The following is a 27,738-nucleotide window of genomic DNA, read 5'->3' on the forward strand; positions in this document are numbered from 1 at the left end:
ATAGATATAACAACTGACCAATCACTATTAAGCTAATTTGCATATCCCAGTCCCTACTGTCGCTGTAGCCACCACCCGCAATCAACCATTTAGTGCCAAGTATAACTGCAGTTTGACACGGACGATCTTTCATTCAGCTTTGGTTGAGGCTAGATAAAGCACGATGCATGTCATGTCTTATCACAGAAGTGTTGTGCATTTCTGACATTAGCTACATTTCATTGCTTTGTTTTCCTCTGCATCTATACTATTTTGTCTACTTGTAAGTTTGACGCTATTTGTCCTTATTGCAGCCAAGACACAGGCCAGGGGTAACGTTCGCTTTAGCTCAGCCTAGTTGTTGTGGATGCTAGCACCTGCAGGCTTCTGCCTTGTAGAAGCACGGTTGACATTCTACTGTTTACTCGCCTCTAGCTTTAGCTTTACGTTTTTTGGTGGTGGATGCTAGCTGCTACCGTTATGTTAATGATGAAGACCACAGAATCTCTGGGCCCAAACAAGGACTTCTAGGTCAAAGAGTGCCCTCGACTGGGTAGTGGCCCTAAGGGTAGGGCTTGAAATCTTTACCTAGGAAATGGGACACCCCTCGTTTTGTCATCAGTAGTAAAATAATGTAAATTACTTACATATTTCTATAGTGGCAGGGCCTAGAAATGTAACCTACAATGTAATATATAATAATGATATGTTTGATTGATTGAAAATTTTATTAACAGATTGCAGAATGGGTACAATACAGTACAGCTCAATACACACAATTGTTAAGGGGTTGCAGACCAGAGAAAGACTTGTGTATTTTTTATAATTTTTTTTATCTACTTTTTCTTCCCATTTTAAATTTTTTCTCCCTTCCCCAATTTTGTATTGTCCAATTCTACCCTCCCCTGTCTCGAACGTTGTTAGGCCATGCCTCCCACAAGCCGGCTGCAATGTGGACGAAGCCTTGCATCACGTGTCCCCTCCGGTACTCGAGGAGGCAGCCGTCGCATCTTTTCACCTGCACAGCACGATCTCTCAGCGGCGAGGGTCTGCGTGGGAGGGACACGCCGCCCTCGTCGCTTCCTGATTCTACTGCGCAGGCGCACCAACCGACCTGTAGGAGTCGCTGTCCACAACATCCGATCCCCACCCACCAGCTTCCCACCCCTAACACTGCCAATTGTATTAGTATGAACGACCAGCCAAGCTGGTAGCAACGCCGAGAGCTGGGCTCGAACCCAGCATCTCCTGCGTTGGTGGCAAGCACCTTGCCCACTGCGCCACCTAGCCGCCCTCTAGACTTACGTATTTATTGTATGTATCAAACACAACACTTATTTGACCTGAAATGTTTTGGAACGGTGTGCGTCTACTCTAAAGAGAAAGGAGAGCGAAACAACTCAAAACAAAAACAATTCAGCTTTTTTCCCCTCAATATCACTGAATGAGGAGCGGTACTGCCCGGTTTGTCCGATTGAGCTGTTTCACCGTGTCTGATTGCTAAACTGACATAAATGTCCACCGTCAAAAGATAAGTATATGTATTCCTTTTGTCATGATTTGAAGTAGTGGAAGTAGTTGTAATCATCACTTGTAACAAACTGTACGTCTGGAGAAATGATATTGAAAAGGTGTGACGCGCGAGGTTTGTCTGGTTGGGTAGTTTCGCCGTCTCTAATTGCTAACCTGACACAACACACAGCAGTCTAAATTGTTGTAATCATCTTTGGAACAGTGTGAGATAGAAAAAAAAGTCCTCCGTTTTGAGTCAGCATCTGAAAACAAAAGACAGATAAAGTGTCGAAGGCTAGTGGGAGGGGTAGACGACCACCTCGCTTAGATCCACAAGAGGATCGAGACACACTTCACTACGTGGCCACTAGGGCTAGGTTAAAAAAATGTATTGCCCGATTTTGAATCGATCTTCATTTGAATGAGCGATTATCGATTCATAATCCCAAAAGATTGATCTTAAAAAAATAAATTATAATATATATATATATATATATATATATATATATATATATATATTTCTTTCCCTTTCATCCCCCAATTCGTCGTTATGCCAATTCCCTTCCTGGTTGTTGCGCGCATTGCCCCACTGTCAGTCTGGGGAGGGTGTAGACCAGGGGTCGGCAATTAAGTTGGGCCTCGGGATAGGCATTTTCCATTGGTTCTCCCAGCCCATGTGACCATTTCTAGCATTTCCATTGGCTATTGTGAGAGTCACAGACATAGATAATGATTGTGGAAATACAACAAATCTACGAAACCACTTACTGAGACATCACCCAGACGTGACATATATGCAAAAGCCAATGTTCCAATAAAAAGTACATTCATGTAACTGCTTGAGAGTCGGAAATCGAATCGAATCGGCACCTTGTGAATCGGAATCGAATAGTTTTGGGAAATCAGTGGTGATACACAGCCCTAGTGGCCACGCGCAAAACGGAGGTGTACGGCCAAATGGTAGGGGCCAGGGGGGTTATTGGGATGGACCCTAATTCTTCTCAAACAACCCCACTGAAGATTCATGGTCCTGTGTTGAATGATTGCTGTCTCAGACGGACTGATACGTGGACATCTTGGATGACAGATGCACAGAAAAACCTAGAAAAACAGATGCAATGATTCACTTGAGTTAAAGGAACGCGCTAACATTATGGGAAATGCGCTTACCGTCTTCTCCAGAGTCGGACACGAAGATGGATATCAATTTCCACTCTGTGCGTTCAGTAGAAAGCTATCCAGCTACAAGCTAGCCTAGCTCAGCACAAATGAATGGAAGCTGATGTGGACCACTAGCCGCACTAATGCACAGAAAGGAAATTGGTATCTATCTTCTTGTCTGACTCTGGAGAAGATGGTAAGCGCATTATGTAGGTGTCGTGTTCCTTTAAAGGGATACTCTATTAATCCACATGGGGAAATTGTTATTTTTGCACTTGGCCCGTCCTACCTACTCAGGAGCAGTGGTCCTCGGAGCAGTTGTAATGCCATTAACCTTGGTCGAGGATAATGGCAAGAGTATGTACTATTCTGGAGGGGAGGAAACCCACATGAACATGGAGAGAATCTTCAAACTCCACACAGAAAGCGGTCTGGTTTGAAGCCAGGCCCTTCTTGCTGTGAGGCAGCAGACCAACAACGCTGTCTAGCTCTTGGCCTGTTGTTTATCAGGTGCACAGAAGGAGCACCCCTGTCATCACTGTTGCTCCGTGGGCTGGTTTGTTTAATCTTTCATTATGTACAGTAACTACACGCATACGCACGTCGGGTGCTTTGCTCACTCGATCACTTCTTCTTCAGTCATACAGGTCTCAGGTGTCCACGCTGCACCACCGGGTTCTTCCTCCAGGTCACAGGTGTCCACGCTGCACCACCGGGTTCTTCCTCCAGAGGCACTTCACAAGCGCATACCCATAACCCATTCTGCGCCAATCACGTAATATTACGTTTTTAGATCCTTTGATATTTTTTTCCTCTGATCCCCGTTCTAAATCATCATCCGGGTCATTCTAGCCGTCCCTGGGTCGCTTGTATACGTTGGAGTTGCAATGCCGGTCGAATATCACTAGGTGGCAGTATCGCCTACATTTGAACTCGGATAGAAAGGCAACAGGATAGTCAGTGAATGCACCGGACTATCGAGGCTCGCTCTGTGGGGGAGGAGCTCTTCCAAAGCAATCGCTGGCGGAGCTGATCGCCTCGGAACCTATAGTGTCCCGTAGACACGTATAATTACATATAAACGGGTAATCGTGATCGCCGATGGGATCATTAGAATTATTCTTTTTGGATTACCTTCTGGCTGAGGTAAGGACCCCCTATGTCTATTTTACCGAACGTGAAACATGTTTATGTAACGATCACAGTGGCTTACTTTACTGGTCATAAACGAGGCTTTTTCTAACGATCAGATTTTCAGGTACCCCCCCTTGATGATTTTGTGAAGGTACATATGTACATGTTATATACCTTTTTGATTTGGGGGTTCAGGGAATCAACCGGAACGATTCAGGCTTATTGCACATAACACGCTTTATCTCGCAATCTATGAAAAAAAGACTAGATTATCTTGGAAATGCACCATGTTTAGCACACCCATACTGTGGAATGCTCTCCCCAACCACCTGAGAGCGCTACAAACTGTTGACACTTTTAAACGTGGACTCAAGACAAGACCTACCTTTTTAGAAAGGCCTTTTATTTTATGTCTTATCATATGTTGTTCTGCTATGTGTTCTTTTTTTTATATCTATTTTTATTTTATTCTTTTTAATTCTGTAGCACTCTGAGATTCTCAGGACGGTAGGGTGCGTTACAAATTAAATGTATTATTATTATTATTAATAAACTACAAACTGCAGTGTGTAGACACAAAAAAATATATACATGTTGAACTACAAGTAGTGTCTGTCAAATGAGCCACACCATTGTCTCCGCAGCTATAATACAGAACACACACACAGCTCTGCAAACATTGTGAAACACCGTGGACATGACTATTTTAAGCCGGCCTTCTAGCGGCAGGGATAGGGATTAAATGTGGCGCTGAATGTGTTAAGAAGCGATTAGCGCTCTTGTTGTGTCGAAGCCAAAAAGCGTTGCCCTCGTTGTGTCCACTTGCATTCAAGTGCTACTTGCTACTGTAGCGCATAATCTAAATAAGCCTGGATATCTCTTGTGTACTCTTGTGATTCCCCTTTTCTCTTCCTGCCGCCAGGTCTCAAACAAAACGTTTCAGGTCACATGAATAACTAAGTAAACGTCCGCCGCACATCATCATCTGTTTAAAGTCTTTTGTCCAGGGGCGCCAAGGTGGCGCACCATGTAACGCACTGCAGTGCAACGCGGCCGTCCCGGGTTCGACTCCTGGACACGGCGACCTTTGCCGCATGTCCTTCCCCCATATCTTATCCCATCCTTCCTCTCTGCCGGGCCTGTCCAATAAGCCAATAAAAATACCCAAAAAACTATCTTAAAAAAAATATATATATCTTTTGTCCAGACGCCACTGGGGTTGGACTGAATCCTCACTATGGCTCCCCTCCACCGGGTTCGGTCCATTGGCCGCTCTCATGTCAGCCGACACGGGGAAACGGTGGGCCTGCGTCCTGCACGTCTAGGGGCCAAGCCACCTCCGAGTCCCTTGTAGATCAGCCGGGGTCCAAGATGTACCCTGTGGCCGCGTCACCAGGAGGCGCTACAGAGTAGGGGTGGGAATCACCAGAGGCCTCACGATACGATATTATCACGCTACTTAAGTCACGATACGATAGTATTGCAATAAAAAATATATTGCGATATGGTGAGTATTGCAATATTAATATTGCGATATATTGCGATTTATTACCTTTTTTCAACTGCAAAGTAAAACTGTCAACATGTTTTATCTAATAAAATAAAGTTTTCAGTCTGTTCATTTCACCTCAATAATTTTTATTGCAGCAAATGGGATTTTCTCAAGCAGACAGATGTCAACACTGTAATGTAATCTGTGTTGCATGTACCTGACAAACTGTTTGTATTACAGTCATATTCCAACTTAACTGAATGCACACGTGTGTGTGTGTGTGTGTGTGTGTGTGTGTGTGTGTGTGTGTGTGTGTGTGTGTGTGTGTGTGTGTGTGTGTGTGTGTGTGTGTGTGTGTGTGTGTGTGTGTGTGTGTGTGTGTGTGTGTGTGTGGACTACTGTACTACGTATTACAGGTATTGAAATGAACAAAGCATCTTCCTTATAAAAAAAAGAATTTGCATAATAAAATATCGTTTCTTGGCGCCCTTGTATCAATACAGTATCGCGATACTATACTGTATCGATAGTTTCCCCCACCACTACTACATACAGTAGGGCTTGCTGTTAGAGAGGCTATGTACTGGCAGGGAAAGGCTTAAGCAATGGAAGACCACCGAGACCATGAAAGTGACACAAAGTGAACCTAACGAAGCTGCATGTGGTACACTGCACTCGCTAGTGCTTTCTCTTTGTACTTGTGAGTTAATTGTTTATTACAAAGAGGAAGCACTTTGGCCTTTTTGTGTTTTTGCGATGGACTTGTCTTCCACCCATCTATTCGACCCTGCATCTCCTGCTATAATCAGCACCGGTGAATAAAGGCTAGAGACGTTGCTGTGCACGGGGCATCCACTTTACACTGATTTTACACAACACGTTTTACGCTTTACCCATTTCCATTTTTATCCAGAGTGAAGTCGATGAGTGCAAACAGTTCAACAGTGGGTAGAGCAGGAACCAAGGGGTCCACGGCCCTAATCAACAAGTACCAAGACTGTAGAATATTACCTGTGTATCTTAACAGTCAACCTTTCAGGAATTAAGAAAAAGCAAGCTCATTTTCAGATCGACAGCCATGTATTTATGAAGTTCTACGTCAGGGATTTATGGGGTCCTTTTTAGCCACAACACCGAGAACCATGTCAACTTTCAAGTAAAACCCATGGAAAAATCACCAAAATCTTGAGATAAAGGGTTTTTCAATGGCAGCGATATGTTTATGTTTATTAGGATCCCCATTAGTCATCATCAACGTGTTGACTATTCTTCCTGGGGTCCTCACAGATATACACATACAAATATGAAACATTCTTTGTAAATCAGTCATGTATCACATACATAATCAATAGAAAATAAAACAAAAGGTCATAGGTGAATCCATTTCACCATACCTTAAAAAAAAGCACAAAGTAAACAGAAGAAGTTTGAATAACATGGCTGCAGCTACACTCATGCATGACATATATTGATTTCCTTCCGGATTATGGCTCCTTTATGGTTTCTTTTTTAAACTGTCCTTGTTTTCCGTCCGTATAATGGGATCCTATTCCAATATGTTATGGCTCTGTACATTGCAGTTTTCTTTAGAGCGTTGGTTCTAGGCAGAGGTAGGGTAAAGCGACTACGTGAAGCATGTGATGTCTGGTATTATGGTCATGTGACAAAAGCATAGAATACAATTGAGTGGGTTTACCCAAGGTACAAATGTTCTTTAAAAACCTAATCAAACTGCATGCCAGTCTCTCGTCCACCCTCATCCACGACAGTCTAGCATGCATTCCCTCCACACTATTCCGTATAGAGCAGTGAAGAGTGAGTCGGGCAGCTCTATTTTGAGTGAGCTGGAGTTTACTAAGCTCTTGCTTTGGCAGCGAATATATGTGAGAAGAACATGGACCTGAACGTGTCTCTCTCCTCCCAGGTGGCCTGCGACCTGCTGCGGAGGATCATCCGGATCCTGTACCTGAGCAAGAGGCTTCAGGGGCAGCTCCAGGGAGGCAGCAGGGAGATCACCAAGGCTGCCCAGAGCCTCAACGAGCTGGGTAAGGAGCTGCTCGGGGGCCGTGGGGCGGCGGGGCTCAGGGGAGGGGAACATTGGACATGCTTTTCTCTGCCTGGTAAACGGAAGAATGCGCTGGCATTTGTGGGTTTCTCTTCTGTGTTGGTGATCGATTTCATGTTCAAGTTATCCTCCCATCCCGATTTGTCACACAGCTAGGAGACACACTGTCCTCTCGGGGGCATTTTGCTGTCTGAAAGAGTGATTTTCTCTGCCCTCCAGAGTGGCCGGTTTGCTACCGAGCTTTAGTGGCTTATCTCTATTTGGCTGCTGATTTTATATTTTATAGTTGAATGCTCTGCTGCGTCTCCTGTGTGCCCAGGGCACTGTGTTTTGAAACGGTTTTGAAATGTTTGTGTGTGTGTGGGGGGCTTGTATGAATGGAGCGGTCGGATACCACGCACACATGAATGGAGCGGTCATACGTTTCAAAAGGGAAATTAATTGAACCGTTCTCACTTCCTACACTGCGTCATGTGAGCTACACGAGGCATGTCATTGGCTGGTTTACTTCCTCACGCGGAAGTGCCCCGAAAGTCCCCCAAAGCGCCCTGGACCGGCAGTTTCCGGTTTCCTTTTTCGGCGCCCCTTGTTAACAGATTAGACCGTTCAGGCCAGTCGCGCCACGGCTCGCAATCTGCGGCGATGGTTTTGGCGTCTGGTCTTATTTTCTCCATGAGCCGCGAGCGAATCGGACATATTAGGCCAGATTAGAAAATCGATAAACAAAGGCGTTATTAAGGTTTTCATATTTGTCAATTGTCGGAAGTCGTTAGGGTAGGATGTTCTTTGTCAATTAAATGTTTGGTTTGTCAAAGAAATGTTATGGTTCAGCACCAATTTGATGTTGTATTTATAAATTATTTATTTTATTCATATTCATATATATTATATTATATACTGTATATATATAAATGCAATGTCCATTTGCGGTGAGGAGAGGAGGAGGGTCTGAGAAACGGGTAAAAACAGAGACGGAGCATTTTAAAATCATGGATTTAAAATGTCCACGAGTTACCAAGCTCTTGATTTCTAACCCATGATAAAGATCAGCTCTACCTGCTATGGTTATAAAAGAGCGGCAGAGCAGGGGGGGGGGGGGGGGGGGGGGTCACACTCTCCGGTGTATGTACTTCCCCTGGAAGCTGCCTCCGAACGGACCAAACCTTTCCCGAATCCTGTCGGCAAACAAGCTAGAACGTCCCGGTCATGTAGTAAATTCTTCAGGCAAAGCCGTTGCAGTGGCTTAAACGAGGAAATATTGTGCACTTCACACGTTTCTATAATTGTTTTGTCGAAACCGGAAAGCCTGTAGCCTGTACTTCCTGTACTTCTGTTTAGACACTTTAGGAGGCATATCTTTACCAGCCTACTTACATGCCGACGGTGTTGATTCAGATAGACCCCAGCGCAAAACAAGCTTGTTTGAGACTGCATGGCGTTATCAACAGTGCCCGTGTACAAGCCCCGCCCACTTAGGAGACAGGAACTGTTCCATTTTCCTCCCATTGGGACAGCTTGGAGTGTGTCATCATCTTTTTATATGCAGTCGTGTCTCTGGAGCGGATCAGTTTGTTGCCACAGAGTCTTCTCTGACAGTCTGAGTGACAGCTTAGGAATGCATTAACTTTTGGGACACAGAGGACACGTTTGATGTAAAGCAATGACGTCAAATAAGGAAGCTGTCAACAACATGCACATGGTCCATTACCGTCACTAGACCTAATGTCTCTCTCTCTCTCTTGCTCTCGCTCTCGCTCTCTCTCTCTCTATTTCTCACTTTTTCTATTTCTCTCTATATGTATTTATTTCTTCTCTCTATTTCTCCCTCCCTCTCTCTGTCTTTCTCTCTCTCTCTCTCTCTCTCTCTCTCTCTCTCTCTCTCTCTCTCTCTCTCTCTCTCTCTCTCTCTCTCTCTCTGTGTATATATATATATTTCTCTCTCTCCATCTCCGTGGCTTCCTTTCTCTCTATCTAAATGGTAAATGGCTGCATTTATATAGCACCTTTATCCAAAGCGCTTTACAAACTGTTCCTCACATTCCACTCATTCACTCACACATTCACACACCGATGGCGGAGGCAACCATGCAAGGTGCCGACCTGCTCATCTAGAGCTGTTAGGGGTTAAGCTATTTATCTCTATATATATATTTATTTCTCTCTCTCTCTCTGCCCTCCCTGTTCCTCCTGCTCTGTCACAAATCCGTCGGAGGGAAGAAGAGCAACTCCTTTCTTTGTTAGCCTCCTACGCTTGCTCTCTCAGTCTCTCTCTCTCTCTCTCTCTCTCTCTCTCTCTCTCTCTCTCTCTCTCTCTCTCTCCCTCTCCCCCTCCCTCTCCCCCTCCCTCTCCCTCTCCCTCTCTCTCTCTCTCTCTCTCTCTCTCTCTCTCTCTCTCTCTCTCTCTCTCTCTCTCTCTCTCTCTCTCTCTCTCTCTCTCTCTCTCTCTCTCTCTCCCCTCTCTGCTCCTTTCTTCTGGGTCCAGACATCCGTAGCAGCGGCAGTGGCAGCAGCAGGCGGTGTGTCTGAGGCCTGTTAGATTACGCCCTCTGATAGGATCACACAACACCAGCCTGATGTCATTTACCAGCCTTTCTTCTGCCAGAAGCCACTGGACAGGACAGCATACATAGACCAGAGCAGGGAGGGAGGGAGGGAGAGGGAGGGAGAGGGAGAGGGAGAGGGAGGGAGGGAGAGAGAGAGAGACAGGGAGAGAGGGAGAGAGAGAGGGAGAGAGAGGGAGAGAGAGGGAGAGAGAGGGAGAGAGAGAGAGAGAGAGAGAGAGAGGGGGAGAGGGAGAGGGGGGAGAGAGAGAGAGAGAGAAAAGGTTGGCTAGGACAACCCAGGGCATGGCAATATATCAATATGATTGTGTTGTATATCTGTGTATCTGGACAACCCAGGGCTTGGAAATATATCAATATGATTGTGTTGTATATCTGTGTATCAGTGTGATTGTGTACATTTTTATATTGTGATACACAAATTTGTAAAGCAGTCAGATTTCTCACAAAACTACCTCAGAATGTCATAATTACTGTATCTCACTCCCCATTAGCCGGCAGTCCAGTATGACGTGTGATTGTCTAAGCCAGGTGATTAAGCTACGAATACCTAAGCAGATATTGTGATTTTCTTTTTGTTTGTCCATTTCACTCCGGGCCAGAGGTGCAGTTCTCCCTTCAGGGACGGGTAGACTCGTTAAGTGACTTGAACCCAGCCGACCCCTACAGCAGCGCCCGGGACAACAGACAGGGTGAAGTGGACAGATGATGCTGTGTAGCCTAGTAAGGTCAGATGGACAGCGCTAGCTGTAGGGGCTGGGAGGAGGAGGAGGAGGAGGAGGAGGAGGAGGAGGAGGAGGAGGAGGAGGAGGAGGAGGAGGAGGAGGAGGAGGAGGAGGAGGAGGAGGAAGGGAGCGGATGGGATATTATCAGAGGAGAATGAGGAAATCAAAGTCAGATAAATGTCAAGTGCTAAGTCTAACACTGTGCAGGACAGGAGCCAACGGGCGGTGGGGGTGGGGGAGGGGTGCCAGTTGACGATGAGTTTACATCCACATAAATCCATCCCAGTGATACTGAGGATATTTTGGGGTATTCCGTTTTTGGTTTTGGCGCCATGTATGATGTAAACCGGGGCTGAACAAGTTTCTTCGCCAACTTCTTTGATGGATCGATTAGACTAGTTGATTTAATTAAAAGATCGGTTAAAAGAAAAAAACTTGTGTGCAGTCATGCAGAGAGTCCTCTTTAAATCTAGTTCTAACCAGAGATGTACTTTTCTACTCTTCAGGAAATAAGTGTTGGAGACCCAAAGACCATTGTGTGATTAATTCACTAGTTAACTAAGAAGGGTTGGGTCCCTATGCCATAAATGTCATGTATGTTGTGTGTATGTCATAAATGTCAATATGAATTGAAAATGGGGGACCCTGATGTAAACAAGACAAACGTCTTTCTCTGGTCTGCATCCCCTTAACAATTGTATGTATTGAGCCGTACTGTATTGTACCCATTCTGCAATCTGTTAAATAAAGTTTTCATTCATTCATTCATTCATTCATTCATTCATTCATTCATTCATTCATTCATTCATTCATTCATTTAATTCAGGGTGAACCCTAATGTAAACACCATATCAAGTGTAAACTGTTATCTCAGTTATGAAAAACTAGATTAAGATACCTGGGATATTAGATGGGATACTATGGCGTTTTTACCACCGTATCCTATAGACCTTTTCAGAAGTATTATGGTACTATTTGGTTGCTAGTGGAACAGCTTTGGCCCCTGTTTTATTTCCTGTCAGCAACCGCATTAACAACCATTGCAACAGGAAATACAATAGGGACCCATTTTTAACGTTTACATTGTCTATTTACACAGGTTTACACAGGTCTATTTAGCCAACTGTTTTTGCGTTCTGTGTAAGCTCCGTTTTCATGGCAGTAATTCCGGCAACCCGCATGCAGTATTGATATTATTCAGGATAAGAAATGTAAACACTGGAGCTTGCTAAGGCAGCTTATATGCTAACATTGGAATGATACAGAGAAGATTAGCATACCCCTGCGTAAGGATGGCACGCAAAATCGTGAAGTGTAAACAAATATATATATATATGTAAACACTGCATCCCGTGCCAGGGACCTTAACACATCCTGCGCCAAAAACGAGTTTACTCGTTATTGCCCGCCAATCTAATAACGCCAATAACGAGTTTACTCGTTTTTATGATCGTTATTTCCTTTATTCGCTATTGGCATTCATAATTCATCCAGGAAGGCTCCGGGAGCCAGCCTGACCCTGTCTGATATTTCACCGCCTCAATACCGCCGCCTGGTGGATTTCGGGCGAGTTGCACTCCACTCTAAACCGGATGTGGCGCTCTGTGCATCAGGGAAAATCCTCCGGCAGAGCTATCTTGTTATGTTGATCAAGACAAACACTTCATGCTCTGTAAATAACTATGTACAAATACCGTGATGTCCCACTATGTTACCTGTTTACTGCACAATGTTGTCTATTGGATTCTATTATATGTTGTACTACTGTATTGCACATCGTTGCGGGCAAGACCACCCGCATTTCATTGTATACTTGTATGCCGTGACAAATAAAACTCTTGACTTGACTTGACACTCGAGTGCATTCGATCGCTTTCGAGACGCAAGAATCAATATGCTTTCGGCGTTTAATGCGTCATACAAACGGAAAATGGATCTAGCAGATCGAAATCAAATAATTGGAATTTTTCTTCTCCAGACTCATCGGCCACAGGTAAGAGCAATCTAATGTTAATTCCAGCTCGATTGTCCATTTATTTCATTGCAATCCATCCGATCAACGTATGATGTCGTACTAAGGAAAGCCGTTACTGACAATCAAGGAATCATAAACGACCCCCCCCCCTTCCTTCACGCATGATGGAGCATAATGTATACCGAGCATATGCATTTGAATTTTTTAATATAGCGTGTATAGGAACAAAACACCAATCGATTATGTATAATATGCGTCTGGGCCTCTAACTCGCGTTCTAGGAATTACTGCTCTACAGTCTAAAAACATACTTATATTCACGATGGTACTAACACGACAATGTATGAATGGAAAAATACAACGTTCCCACATCCGGAAAAGATAGATACCCGATGTTGAATGGGCCATAGTAATGTCGATATAGCTATAATATTTAAAAAGTTATAGCCCTGCAAAGAAGGTGAGCGACTCCATAGGCTTACAGCACTGGCAGAGAGTGGTATAAGATGGGCAAACTGCGTGGCACAGAATGTGTTAACGGGGACACGAGCCAATATCTGGAATAATGCATGTAAACAACAACGTCAGGGTTCTCTGCTGGCCGTCTGGTTATTTGCAGTGGTGGCAGGTAGAACACCAGGGTTCCTCGCTGGCCCTCTGGTTATTTGCAGTGGTGGCAGGTAGAACACCAGGGTTCCTCGCTGGCCCTCTGGTTATTTTCAGTGGTGGCAGGTAGAACACCAGGGTTCCTCGCTGGCCCTCTGGTTATTTGCAGTGGTGGCAGGTAGAACACCAGGGTTCCTCGCTGGCCCTCTGGTTATTTGCCGTGGTGGCAGGTTGAACATCAGGGTTCGCTCGCTGGCCCTCTGGTTATTTGAGGTGGTGGCAGGTTGAACATCAGGGTTCGCTCGCTGGCCCTCTGGTTATTTGCGGTGGTGGCAGGTTGAACATCAGGGTTCGCTCGCTGGCCGTCTGGTTATTTGCTGTGGTGGCAGGTTGAACATCAGGGTTCTCCGCTGGCCCTCTGGTTATTTGCGGTGGTGGTGGCAGGTGGAACGTCAGGGTTCCCCGCTGGTTATTTGCGGTGGTGGCAGGTTGAACATCAGGATTCCTCGCTGGCCCTCTGGTTATAGGGAGGTGTAGTCTGACGTCACTTTGGACCGCCTGCGAGGTCCACCTGTATAGGGATTTATCATTGGGAAAATGGATTATCGGCTATTGTAACAATTCTGCCTCATGAACATTTTGAAAGCTTTCCATTTTTGCACAAAATGAGTTCCTTTCTATCACTAACATTATTGGGTAACACTTTATAAGACCTTTATAAGGTATTTGTAGATAATGAACTAATCATGAACAAATCATTTATATACATTCGTAAATTATTATGAAATCATTTATAACTATATTTGTATAACATTTACAAATTAGTTCTACATTATTTATAACTCATTATCAACATTGTTTGTACTTGATTTGTTCATCATTAAATAATGTTGTTTAATGTGTACATTTGTAGATGCTTTGACTAAAGGATATGAAAAAACGACTATTCTGTACCTCCATTTATTTGTTCACTTCATGGTCAACAAATAATTTGTTAAGACATTCATAAAACATCTATAAATCATTTACAGATGCTATTGTGTGCCCTAATCTAAAGTGAAGCCTATTCATCATTAACAAATGTCTAATAGTTTGTTTATTTGTGGACTTTTATGAATACACACAAAGCAATTACCAGACTTGTCTTTTCATGTTTAACAAATTATTTGTTAAGACATTCATAAAACATCTACACTATAAATCATTTGCAGATGCTATTGTGTGCCCTAATCTGAAGTGAAGCCTATTCATCATTAACAAATGTCTAATACAGTTAATTATTTGTTTACTTTTTCATCGCCTGTTACAAATGTTGTAGACAGCTTTCGGATACACCATTCTTTGTGACATCAAACAGTGACAGAATTAGGACTATAGATAAATGCAATTTTATTAACATATAAAATACATGTGCGTAACATTATATGTTGTGTAGACATACTTGATGTGGTGGGCGCTAATTTTTCACATTAGGATCTAACATCCCAACAGGCCACCTAGTTTATGGTTTGATTCAGTTCTAAATAGACAATAATAAAAGGAGCAAGATAAAATAGACAGAGTAAAATAGTGCAATAGTGCAGTGCAATAAAATTGTAGAAATGAATAGATAAAAAAATATATATATTTTACAGTGCAATAAAATAGTTCTGGATTACTGTTCAACAGTTCAAAGTCGTACAATGGTAAAACTGTTCTGAATTACTGTTTCAACAGTTCAAAGCCGTCCCAAACCTTTGTTCGGTATCCATAGTTCAAAACATGACAGTCTTCTCTTCTGCCTGACACCACAATGCACATTTTAAGGCAAGCCGTATCAGACAGTAGTCTCCTGCTCATGACAGTCTCTTCTGCTCGATACACACACAGTTCAATACCGACAGTTTTGAACCTGTAATAAACAATAGACAGTAAACTGTAGCCCAGTGCAATAAAAACCTGACAGTTTTGAACCTGTAATAAAAAGCAATAGACAGAGTAAAATAATACAGTGCAATAATAGAATAGTAGAATAGAATAGATAGTAAAATTATGCAATAGAATGGACAGAGTAAAATAGTGCTACAGTGGAGTGTATTAGAAGGCTATGGTGAAGAGGTACGTTTTTAGCTTATTTTTGAAAATATTAAGAGATATAGCTTCCCTAATGTCCATAGGTAGTGTGTTCCATAACTTTGGTGCATAGTTTGCAAAGGTTGCATCCCCGATTTTCCTTAGACTGTGGCTTGGAACCTTCAATAGACCAGTAGTAGATGATCGCAATGTTCTATCTAGGAGGCACATAGTTCACTAGAGAATTTGCAATGTAGTAATAATTATTTGTATTTTCAGGCTGTATCGGCGCCTATACAGCCTGAAAATACAAATAATTATTACCCTTGTGTCATCATTACATACCGCAATATACTGAGCACACATTAGGAACAAACACATAATTCAAATGTAACGTTAGCGCCCACCACATCAAGTACGTCTACACAACATATAAGAGTTGTAGGTTGGAAATGATGGAATAGATTTACCAACAAAAAAGGTGTTTAGCCTGCTCATACCTTAAAAGCGTGGGGCAGCACGAATAACTTGGCTCTGCTAATGTATCGTGCTTCCATTCAACAGACGGCAACACACGTCGAAGTCAAGTCTCACTCGTGTGATACTTACTCTACATACTCTGTCAATACCTGGCCAGGGTACTCCTGGGTCCTAGTGCCCCCCACGTTACACTATAATGTTACGCACATGTATTTTATGTTAATCAAATTGCATTTATCTATAGTCCTAATTCTGTCACTGTTTGATGTCACAAAGAAGGGTGTATCCGAAAGCTGTCTACAACATTTGTAACAGGTGATGAAAAAGTTAACAAATAATTAACTATTAGACATTTGTTAATGATGAATAGGCTTCACTTCAAATTAGGGCACACAATAGCATCTGCAAATGATTTATAGATGTTTCATGAATGTCTTAACAAATCATTTGTTGAACATGAACAAATAAATGGAGGTACACTGGTACAGTATAGTAGTTTTTTCATATCCATTTGTCAAAGCATCTACAAATGTACACATTAAACAACATTATTTAATGATGAACAAATCAAGTACAAACAATGTTGATAATGAGTTATAAATAATGTAGAAATAATTTGTAAATGTTATACAAATAAAGTTATAAATGATTTAATAATAATTTACGAATGTATATAAATGATTTGTTCATGATTAGGTCATTATCTATAAATACCTTTATAAAGGTCTTATAACTGAGTGTTATTATAAAGTGTTACCCATTATTGTTTAAGCATCTTTGGTTGAAATAATCTTTTTTTACGATTAATTGCGAATATTTTCATGTTGAGCTATAGATTGTGGATGAATACGCACAGAAAGGTACACCATGCAAATGTTCATGCTTTATTTGTTTTAAACAAGATGATTTAGAAATGGGCAATGGGGAAATACGTTGCAATTTTGCGAGGTGGACCGGCCGGAAACAGCAATGACGTGACCACTACACCTCCCTATAGGCTGAAGTGCATCAGGGACACAGAGAAACAAGTAGATGAGAAGTGTGTGTATGTATGTACTGTATGTACCTGCGCAATGCAAGAGGCCCTGTTAATATGTCTGTTTGGTCCGTATCTATTTCCGGTGGGCCTGTCTGAAATCGCGGTGGACCGTCGTGCCGAAGATAAATAAACACAGAATAAACAGTGGGTTGATGGGGCGCGGGGAGAGACTGGGCAGCGTGAGAAGAGACGGGGGAGAGACCGTGGAAGAGATTCTAGATGAGATAGAGGATAGATTAAAGAGGAGAGAGAGAGAAGGGGGGGGGGAGCGAACAAGGGAGCGATTTCCTGGTAATCTTAGTGGCTTTCTCCCTAGAATAAAATAACAGTATTTCAGATGAAATAGTAATGACTGCTCAATTTCTCTCGGACACTGAATATAGGCCTACAGCAACTAGGTGGGGGGTGGGGGGGGGGGGGGGGGGCGATGACACTGCAGAGGCAAAACCCTCTCTAGTATCAAGTGTGTGTTTATGTCTGTGTGTCTCTGTATGTGTGTTTTTCAGTTTGTCTTCCTTTAGCCGGTATTTCTGTGTCTCTTGTCTGTCTTATTGATCCAATATTAAACCAATAAAGTGCTAACGGAGCCTTTGACATTGTCTCCGGCGTCTGTCGTCTCATCTCCGTAGCCGCTTCAAATTAATTAGTTTTCCCCACTGTGCGTCGTCGGGCAATTTAGGATGAGATGTCAATCAAACCACGTCGCCGTGGCGACGCGCTATTAACGAGTCGATGAACACGCTCCATGTCATTTAATCAGGTGTCTGGGAAAAGCACTTGGCTTTTAGAAGAATCTGCTTTTTCTGTGAAATAGACAGATGAGGTGAATCCAGGTGAAAAGAGACGTCTAGATGAAGATTGATTACGATGATGATGATGTCTCGAGATAACTTAGACATGGATTGTGTAAAAGGGGAGACATTCGGTGTAGGAAAAGTCTTTCTAATTTGTTCATTCCTAGTACACAATAGTAGGAATAAAACTTGTGATGTGATGATGTGACGTAACACCATCTAATTAACATTAATTAACATTAACATGAGGCTCCTTCTTTCTACTTTTCATCATTTCGTACCTCCAGTACAGTTTGTTGTTTCTTACAATACTTTTTATTATTATTATATCTTCTTTTTTTTTACAAAAACAAGGACACACAGTGTAGATGCAAAGCTAACTCGTCTTACGCAAACCGCAATGCCTGTGAGCCGCCACCAGGGGCAGTGCGGCTAACCGCCAGTGAGCGAGGGAGTGAAAGAAATGTGTGAGTGAGTTAAGCGACATCGTCAGACATATTGAGCTGGGACCTTTTTAGGGGTAATAATATATAGATTAGAGCCAGACTGATGAATGTCTATCACAGACATATTGGTATCAACCAATAGGTGCCAATATTAAAACCTTTTTAACAGAACATAATGCAGAGAAAAATGCTTGGGGTAATTTTGAAATGTTGTCATCAGAGTTGTCATCACATATTGGGATGTTGGATTCTAATGTGAAAAACTGCACTTTACCTTTTGTATGAAAGGTGCTATACAAATAAAGTGTATTATTATTATTATTATTATTATTATTATAATTATTATTATTATTATAATACTCAGTCATTGTTTACAATACTCTATTAGCAGACTCGGCAGCACTGTCTGCATGAGTCGAGTTGTTTTAAAGTTAGTAGACGTTTGGCCAGTGATTATTCCTGAAGATTAATCTATTTAGAATAGAATATAAAATATAATAACTCAAATATAATTCAGTTCTGTGCCGTTAGAGGCTCTGCTTGGCATCACACTGCACTATCTCGCGTACGTGCACGCGTACTGAATAAATTCCACAAATGTACCTCTAATACCAGTATTAGTCTGACCACACCCCTCATCAGCTTACCTTCATAAGCAGGTGTGTGGTCACCTGCTCTCCTCCTTCTCGCTTTCACCACAAGGAATAAGTGCCTCGGTAGATCCCCACACTTGACACCATGATGGAAGAAATTGGATTAGGAACAGCTTTGGGAAACAAGGATACGTTGACATCATATCTTTATTTTCTCTCTCACTATTTTTCGAGAAAATACGGCGATATTGTCTTCGTACTGGAGTGTCTAGAAGATGATGATCATTCTAAAAACCCTCCACCGGTTTTTCGTATTGGGAGCACGCCGCTGCATGCTTCTCAACTGCAGTTCCTTGCTGTGTTTGTTGGGGTGAAACCTGTCAGGCCACAGCTGAACTGTCGGACATGCCGCTGTTGTGAGAAGCGGTGCGTTCCAGGTTGGGTGAGTAGTGTTTGCTGGCAGGCTCCACTTGTCTGTTAGTGCTATGGGGGCTACTTGACAATGTTTATGGAAACCGGCCCCAGGCTAGGGTCCTTTGTTCAGCCACCTAGGCGACAGGAGACCTTGGTCTGAAGACCATTATAGTTTTAACTAGTGGGCCGCGACCATTGACACTGGTGATCCCTGTGTGTTTTGGACGAGTGGATTCTCTCTGTCACCGTGTTAAGGCCCCATCTTTCATATCCAAATGAGAGTATTCCTTCACGAGGGGATATGTGCATGAATGTGCGGTAGCGGCAGATTCATGTTCAAAGTCAGCTACACAGGCCAGTTGGTATTGTGCTGATTCCGTCGGGTGTGGTAAAATCACCGTTGTGAAGCGGTGTTGACATCTTGTTTTCTCTTTTCTCTTAAAAAGTGAGGAGAGGTTCAGAACGGCGGCCTGTCTGGGTGAGTGTTATGTCATTGTTTACATGTTCATAGCTTGCGGTTAGCCAGTCAGCTGTTAACTGCTGCGTTAGCCTGCTGGATCGCTGCATGGCCTGCTTAGGTTGGGCCTACTATTAGCCAGTCAGCTGTTAGCTGCGGGGCTAGCATGTCGTGGTCGCTAGGTAACGTTAGCTTGCTGCTATAGGCCATGGCCTGGCGCGGGGTAGCTTAGCTTCTCGCGCGCCGCCGTGAGCTCGCTTCTGATCGCGTGCGTCGTTAGCTCGGCGTCTCGCGAGCAGAAGCAGTAGCACCCGAACGGTTGGAGCGGCCGTTAGCTTGATGCTATTCTGTTGAACGTGCTTTGATTTTAACATGTTTTACACTCTTGACCACGACGTCATCCTTGACAGGGGATGTTTCGTCGACCCTGCCCTGAGCCAGGACGGCAAGGTTGCATCAACAGGGGACTGTAGTGCGGGTTGGGGCGGTGACGCTGCCCAGTTCGGACAACACAGGAGCGGCTGTGTTCCTACGGTGTCTGTGACTGCACTTCGCTGATCTGCGTTCCGGGTAGGAACGGGGTTGACCAGACCTCATAACACGTCTTCTGGTTTTACTTTGCTAAATGTATTGTGAATAACGGTGTTTTTCCCAAAACGTGTGTTGCTACAATGCATTTAGGATACGTTGCGGGTTATGTGTGAGCTGTTTTTGTCACTGGCAGTTAGCTTCTCCGTGCAAATCGGGATGTAATGATCTGGTTGTTGTGTGAGAAACATCATGGTGTTTATATGTACCGTGTACTCACAACTAAGGTAACTAACCTATGAAGCTATGCTTGGTGACAAGTGAGTAAAAGAATGTTCTTTCTCAGACTGTGATGACAATGAACAGTGTGTTCACATATTAACAGGTTTTCCTGTTTTAACTGGCCGTATTGAGGGTAAAATAGGAGGATTGTGTTTTCCCCCCCGGTTCCCTGGGGACTTTTTCATCCTCCTATCAGACATGTTTGTGCACTATTTGTGTCTTTTGTGTGGTAGGGATGCGATGTAACTCTTAGCTTGATTGCTGAGGTTGTGCTAAATCTGCTGGAGAGACTTATTTTCCTAAAAAAAGAAAATGGTTTGGTTGCTGTCATGTGTGCTTAGCAAGGCCTGTGGCCGATACTAATCGAGAATGATGTATTCTCTCATTGTGAAAAAAACGGCGTTCCTCTGTTGAGTGTTTTTGCCATTTTTTTGTAGGTGATGATGGGTTGTGTGTGTCATGTGACCTACAACTGGGTTGGACTGGCCACAGAAGCACATGTGTATGTTGGACCGGGGCTCTTAGAGCCCTCTCTATTCTGTGTTTTTCCTTAGTAAAAATCAGATAGCAGGTTAGCTCATGCGCTGTGTGGAGCTGTAAAACGCTTCATAGAGTTGACTATGACTGTGTCATATTCTCTTTTTGTCATTACATCGTATCATGGGTGTGGGGTCGTAAAGGGGTGAACTGGTAACCTTTCCTCTCCCCATTGTTTCTGTCGGTCAGGGGTACACCGACAGTACAATACTGCGGCATGGTCATGCTGGACCTACAAAAGGCCTTCGACACTGTCAATCACTCCATTCTAATGGACAAGCTAAAAGCAATTGGTTTTGATAGCCTATCAGTGAGCTGGATGCAATCCTACCTGGAGGGGAGAGAACAGATGGTAGAGGTAAACGGTACTCTATTCCCCCCCCTCACAGTGAGCTGTGGTGTTCCACAAGGAAGCATACTAGGACCGCTACTCTTCCTAATTTATGCAAATGACATGTCGTCAGCCTGTGACTGCAACTTGTTCCTGTTTGCGGACGACTCAGCCCTGCTGGTCTCTGACAAGAACAAATTGCAGGTTGAAAAAACCCTCAGCACGGAACTAGGCAAAATCTGCATATGGCTCGCTGATAACAAACTATCATTACACATGGGCAAAACAGAGTCCATTCTCTTCGGTTCAAATAACAAACTCAGCAAGACCGACGGTTTCTCAGTTACAGTGGGTGACAATATTGTCACAAGGAAAGACGAAATTACCTACCTGGGTTCCATCCTAGAGGCAAATCTTTCCTGTGACAAAATGGCATCCAATGTAATAAAAAAAGTCAACCAACGAACTAGATTCTTGTACCGGATCTCCTCTCTGGTAAACAAGAATACCCTGAAGACTCTGGCAGGAGCACTCATTCAAGGGTACTATGACTATGCGTGCACCTCATGGTACCAAAGCACCTCAAAGGCGCTTAAAACAAAATTACAAACATCACAAAACAAACTGGTCAGACTACTACTTGACCTGAACCCCAGAACCCACCTCACCCCTGCCCACTTTGCCAACCTAGGATGGCTTAGAGTAGACGACAGAGTACAGCAACTTGCAATGGGCCTGGTCTACAAGATACACTATACGACCGGGGTGCCCATGTACATGTCAAAATACTTCCCAAAGGTCAGTGAATACCACAACCACTACACCAGAGGAAGCTCAACAAATCATGTTAAACCCAGATTCGGCTCAAACAAGGGACTAAACACGTTCCGCAATTATGCCACAACAATGTGGAACGCCCTACCCAAAGCTGTAAAGGAATGTGAATCCCTGCCCACATTCAAAACCGCCCTTAAAGAGCACCTACGGGAGGCTGCAATTCGAAACTGGCCACCGTAAATGCCCAAAACCCCCACCACCTCCTAATAGACAGTCTCCTCCCCACCGCATGTATATATTCCCTCCCCGCCGTATGTATATTTCCCTCCCACCCACCCACCCCCTCCTAATGTACAGTCCCCTCCCCATCATATGTATATACTCTGTCAGGATCTAGGGGTAACAGTACTGTATATTTGAATACCGCCTATGTCACAAATGTATCAGTACTAAATACCTATATGTCCCTATGCCATAAATGTCATGTATGTTGTGTATGTCATAAATGTCTATATGAATTGAAAATGGGGGACCCTGATGGAAACAAGACAAACGTCTTTCTCAGGTCTGCATCCCCTCAACAATTGTATGTATTGAGCCGTACTGTATTGTACCCATTCTGCAATCTGTTAAATAAAGTTTTCATTCATTCATTCATTCATGTCCTTCAAGGTTCCCGTCACGTGGCGGTTCGGCACGTTACGGGGGGGGGGGGGGGGGGGGGGAGTTCCTGGTCCCACGGCCTGGTATATTGGGCGTGTGCACCGCAGGAATTCCCCCGCCATAGAGTACGTCACCGTGCGCGTCTCTGTTGGTAGGACTTCCGTGTGCTGTTCAGGTCCATGTGATGGATCTGTTTTCAGGGGGGGTGGTCAGGGCTCCTCCTCACCAAGCGCCTATTCAGGCCTTCTGTGAGTTCGGACTCCTTCTTCCATGTGAGGAAGCCTCCATCAGAGTACAGAGCCTTCCTCCTCAGATTGTCAAAGTGAGTGGACCCTCTAGAAGGGTCCTTTTCTATTGTGTGTGTATTCGATTCAATTCGTTTATTGAGTGTGTATGGGTTCAGTGCCTCTTCCCCGGAGAGCCCTAAAACCAGTTTTTTACATGGCTCAAGGTGCAATATATTCTTTTCAATCTGTACAGCTCGCGTGGGAAGTCTCTCTGGGGATCCCCGTCTCCTTCCTATGGGAGGGTGGTGGGATGTAAAAATGTGAAAATTTTTTACCCCGGCTGTGTAGACTGGGATACATACTGTTGATGCTTCCTTCTTTTCTATTCCAGAAGTGTTGGAGTTAGGGAGTGTCACACCCCTCTTGTCGTTCCCCTGGGCGCCTTGGGGATTCAATGACAGGTCTAAATAGCCTGTTCATTGATGGGGGTGTGTCCCGACGCACGTATAGTGCTAGCTCGCTGTAAACAGGCGATTGACTGGCACGCCTTGGTTGCTTGTGGTTGAAACAGCGTTTTTATAAAGCAACTGAGATGGGGGTTTTTCCTCTTCCGACGACCACATCCCATGACCTGGGTGGGTTGTCGACGGATTCTCGTTCATGTCTGGGGGATGATGACGGAATGGATCTGAACATATGTGGAGGGGTCTCACGCCCTTGGGGTGGGCCACCAGGCGCGGTTCGCCCGAACGTCTGGGTGGCGCCTTCTTTTCATGTTAAGATCGACACGCATATCTGCCCTTCTCCTGGAGTAGGCATGTCGGCGTGGTTAGGGCACGGGACTGGTTCTGGTCACGCTGGTCCAGGTCAGTTGAATCCGTTGTCCGCCGGGGATGCAGATCTGCTGTTCTGGTACCCTGAGGGACTTGGGCTTTTTTCAGGGGGAAAAATGCCAGGTCGGTCTGGGTGTCACAGGGTTAAGCGCTATGGAGACCCTGGTTGGGTATGTTTTTACTCAGCACTGTCGTAATGGCTTACAGCCATGCCATTCTGTACACGCTCGATCTCGTCGGATCTCGGCCGCTACACAGGTTGGTCCTGGTTAGTACTTGGTTGGGAGACCGCCTGGGAATACCAAGTACGGTGTGCTTAGGGGCTGGTTCTCTATTATTTTTCGCTCCTCTCTCACGCATGGCGAAGAGGGGCCTGTGGGGGTGGTTTTTTGACCTCCTCTGGTGACCCTGTGCTTCCCGTACCGCCAGGCCCGGTCCGAAGTGATGTTTGCGACCCGTAGGCCTGGGTTAACCCTTTTTTGAAAACTGAAACACTTGTACTGCGGTATAGCCGGTGTATACCCGCAGGTGTGTTTTGGAGTTTTTTCTTGAGGGGTTATAGGAACAACCACCGCATTGGGTAACACCGAGGTGGTTGATTCCCTGGTGTGTTGGAGCAGTGTCAACTCCCGGGTTCACCGGTTGAGGGTGCCCCTGCACGTTCATGACGTCTGCCAATCGTGTCAGCCTTCTCTGCCTCGACCCCTCTGGGTGGGGGTTTTTAAATGGAGGCTTGGTCATGCAACAACGCCAGCATACGCCCCTTCCGCCGGGGCAGCTGTGTTCAGCTGTCCCCTCTGGCGCCTGTCTCGTCCGCAGTCTCCAGGCTAGGGTTAACAGCCTGTTGCCTGGTTTTTCCCCGGTGCGCTGCCTGCTTCCGTTGGTTAACCTTTTTTGTGTGCTTACGGCCATGCTGACTGCCTGTTCTGCAGGGTCAGTGTGCCAGGCGGTGTACTATTGGGGGGACGGGGCCCGCTCGGCTTACGGCCATACCGACCTGAACACGCCCGATCTCGTCCGATCTCGGTAGCTAAGCAGGTTCTGGCCTGGTTAGTACTTGGTTGGGATACCGCCTGGGATTACCAGGTGCAGTAACTGGGGGGCCTTTGTCCGAATACGCTGGCGATGTGGGGGGCGGGGCACTACGTGCCCACCTGGTGGGGTCTTGATGCTGGCATCATGGACTTCTCCGGGCCCCCATTCCAGGGAGTCCAGTCCTTTTGGTGGGTCTGGGTCTTCCTTCGCGCTCCGCTGCTACGGCCTTGCCACGGGGTTGGGTTTGCCCTTGACCCCGTGATTCTGGGGGCGGTAACGAGGTTGTTCCTCCGTTCGTTCCCGGGTGGCATGCGGGTTGTGCGTGTGTGTAGTCGTGGGGTCAAGCCACGGTCTGCTCACCCTGTGCGTTGAGTTGCTTGAGTGCCTCTTCGCACGGTCGGGTCCGTCGCCTTCCCGTGAAGCCCCTAATAGGGGGGATACCCTCCATTAGGGGGGGTCGGGGGGGCTCGGCCCTCCCTGTTCTGATGGTTTTGGGGGGCTGTCAGCGGGGTGTATTTGTCAGCCAGCGGCTCCGCTTGGCCTCCCATTGTGCAGTGTGATGCCAAGCAGAGCCTCTAACGGCACAGAACGCTAGGTTATGACTATAACCAAGTTCTGTTAGTTAGAGGTGACGCTTGGCATCAGACGGCCGCTGCAGCCCTTGACCTCACCTTGTGGTGAAAGCTTGGGAAGGAGGAGAGCAGGTGACCACACACCTGCTTATGAAGGTAAGCTGATGAGGGGTGTGGTCAGACTAATACTGGTATTAGAGGTACATTTGTGGAATTTATTCAGTACGCGTGCACGTACGCGAGATAGTGCAGTGTGATGCCAAGCGTCACCTCTAACTAACAGAACTTGGTTATAGTCATAACCTAGCGTTAATGTCTCACACTTTAACTTTTTATTTCTCATTTAAAAATGTTTCTTACAGATGGCTGAGGGTGGAAGAAGTTAGGTGTGGGACTATGTAACATGAATACATATTAGTGCTGTCAGGCGATTAAAAAAATGCATCTATTACAGGATTTGTAATTAATTAATCTAATTCATCGCATTTTAATCGCATAACCATTTTATGCCTGATATTCTATATTCTATAATCATATTTCAAATTACATGTGTCCAGATGGCAGAATTCAGTACTGTATCTACAAAACCTTCTGTTTAATCATCTTCCATCTATTAATTTGCTTAGATTTTTCAGGTCTGGTCAATTTGAGCATGGTGTTATTCACAGTCAAAGATAAAAAAAATATATATATATTCTCATTTGGTTCATTACAATTTACTCAAGCCTAATAACAGATACAGTATTTCTGACACTGGGAATACATTCCCTGAGATCCTAGATGTCCCTAGAATCAGATACCAAGAACATGCAAATGGACCATATTAAAAAAAAAAGTCTGTAAATGTGTATTCTACGTTCTTATGGAATGAATGAGATAAAAAAAAATGTAAATTAAAATATTTTTTTTTTAATTAATTTTGTGTTAATTTTCATAACGCGATAATTTGCTATGTAATTAATTAATCTAATTAACGTGATAAACTGACGGCCCTAATAAATATACATATATATCTATATTGATATGTAATATTTTACTCCATAATATTGGTATCAGCATAGGCCCCAAAAATCCAGTATCAGTCGGGCTCTACTAATAGAAGTTCTTTGCATTTAGAAAAGTGATGTGATGCTTTCAGCTTCCTTTCTTCTTCTTTCTTGTTTTCTTTCTTCACTCACTCACAGTTAGCCTTCCCATAGTGGCGGTTCACATGCATTGCACGTTGACTCATGTTTACCCTTGAAACAGACTGGAACCAGAGTGGACTCACAGAGCGCACGCTGAATGGCACCCGCTTCACTTCGGTGCCCGCGTTAACAGCCGCTGTTTGTCCACACCGGTCGTACGCGACTCGCGGAGGGGAGTAGGGACAAAACGTAGAGGCTATTCCGCTCTGCTGGAGCCTCAGGGAGCTGAGTGCCTCACTATACTTCTCCCACCTGCTGGGGATTCAAACAGCTGGTGACCTTCCAGTCCAAAACAGCAGTGTTTTGACTAATACAAAGACACTCTGGGGCAAAAAGTACAACACCAGGGAGAAGTGAGCCGGCAGTAAATGCCAAAAAAAATTGATATATATCAGGGTATTTTACAGGCTTTTAGAGTCCCATACAAAACAAGTTCACGTTTTCTTAAAGTTTCTTTTATTGGTCCTTATGTATGTTAACACATTGGACGCCAGTGGGCGCTACAGTCATTGGGCCGTTGTCTGCCATCGCTTTGTTCAATGGAGAGAATGCCGTGTTTGCGAGTGCTTAACCTCTTCCACCCGTGGTGAAAATCCGCCTAAAATATATACCTAGGTAAATGGAATATTGCTCCACTTCTACAAGACCATTTGCATATTCTTGGTATCTAGGGACATCTATGGACCTCAGGGAATGTATTCACAGTGTCAGAAATATTGTGTCTATTACTAGGCTTGCTTAAATTGTGATGAAACAAAGGAGAAGATGAATTATGATTTTTCTTTGCATCTTTGACAGTGCATAACACCATAATGACCAAACATTAAAAAAACTGCCACTGGGGCGCCCTCGTGGCGCATACCATAGTGCCTCGCGCACCTACGCGGCCGACCCGGGTTCGATCCCAGCTCCCGTCGTTATTTGTCGCATGTCCTCCCCACCTCTCCTCCCGTTCGCCCTCTCTGTCGGTCCTGCGTGGCCAAAATAAAGCTGTAAAAATGCTAAAAAATATTATAAAAAAAAACTGCCACTGATCTCGTTCAGTACCGTCTTGAGATCACGTGTACACAAAATCTAAGGAAATTAATAAAGGGAAGATGATTAAACAGAAGGTTCTGTAGATACAGTACTGAATTCTCCCATCCGGACCATGTAATTTGAAATATTATTATAGAATAGGAGGCTTATAAATTACCTTATTATAGCCAAAAAAAGAAACATTAATAAAGAACCTGGGGGGACTAACCCCTTGGATCAAATCTGAGGTCACTAGTCTTGGGG

At 44.4% G+C, this 27,738-nt stretch overlaps 1 protein-coding gene across 1 annotated transcript in view; it reads left to right on the forward strand.

Annotated features, from left to right (window-relative positions):
• Window positions 1-27,738, forward strand: part of cog5 (component of oligomeric golgi complex 5) — a 320,599-nt gene that overhangs the window by 35,922 nt on the left and 256,939 nt on the right. The window contains 1 exon segment of the mRNA XM_084330304.1: window positions 7,203-7,323. Coding sequence (XP_084186430.1) covers window positions 7,203-7,323 — 121 coding nt within the window.

The sequence above is a fragment of the Notolepis coatsorum genome, assembly GCF_963971535.1.
Source record: "Notolepis coatsorum genome assembly, chromosome: 15".
Classification (NCBI taxonomy): domain Eukaryota; kingdom Metazoa; phylum Chordata; class Actinopteri; order Aulopiformes; family Paralepididae; genus Notolepis; species Notolepis coatsorum.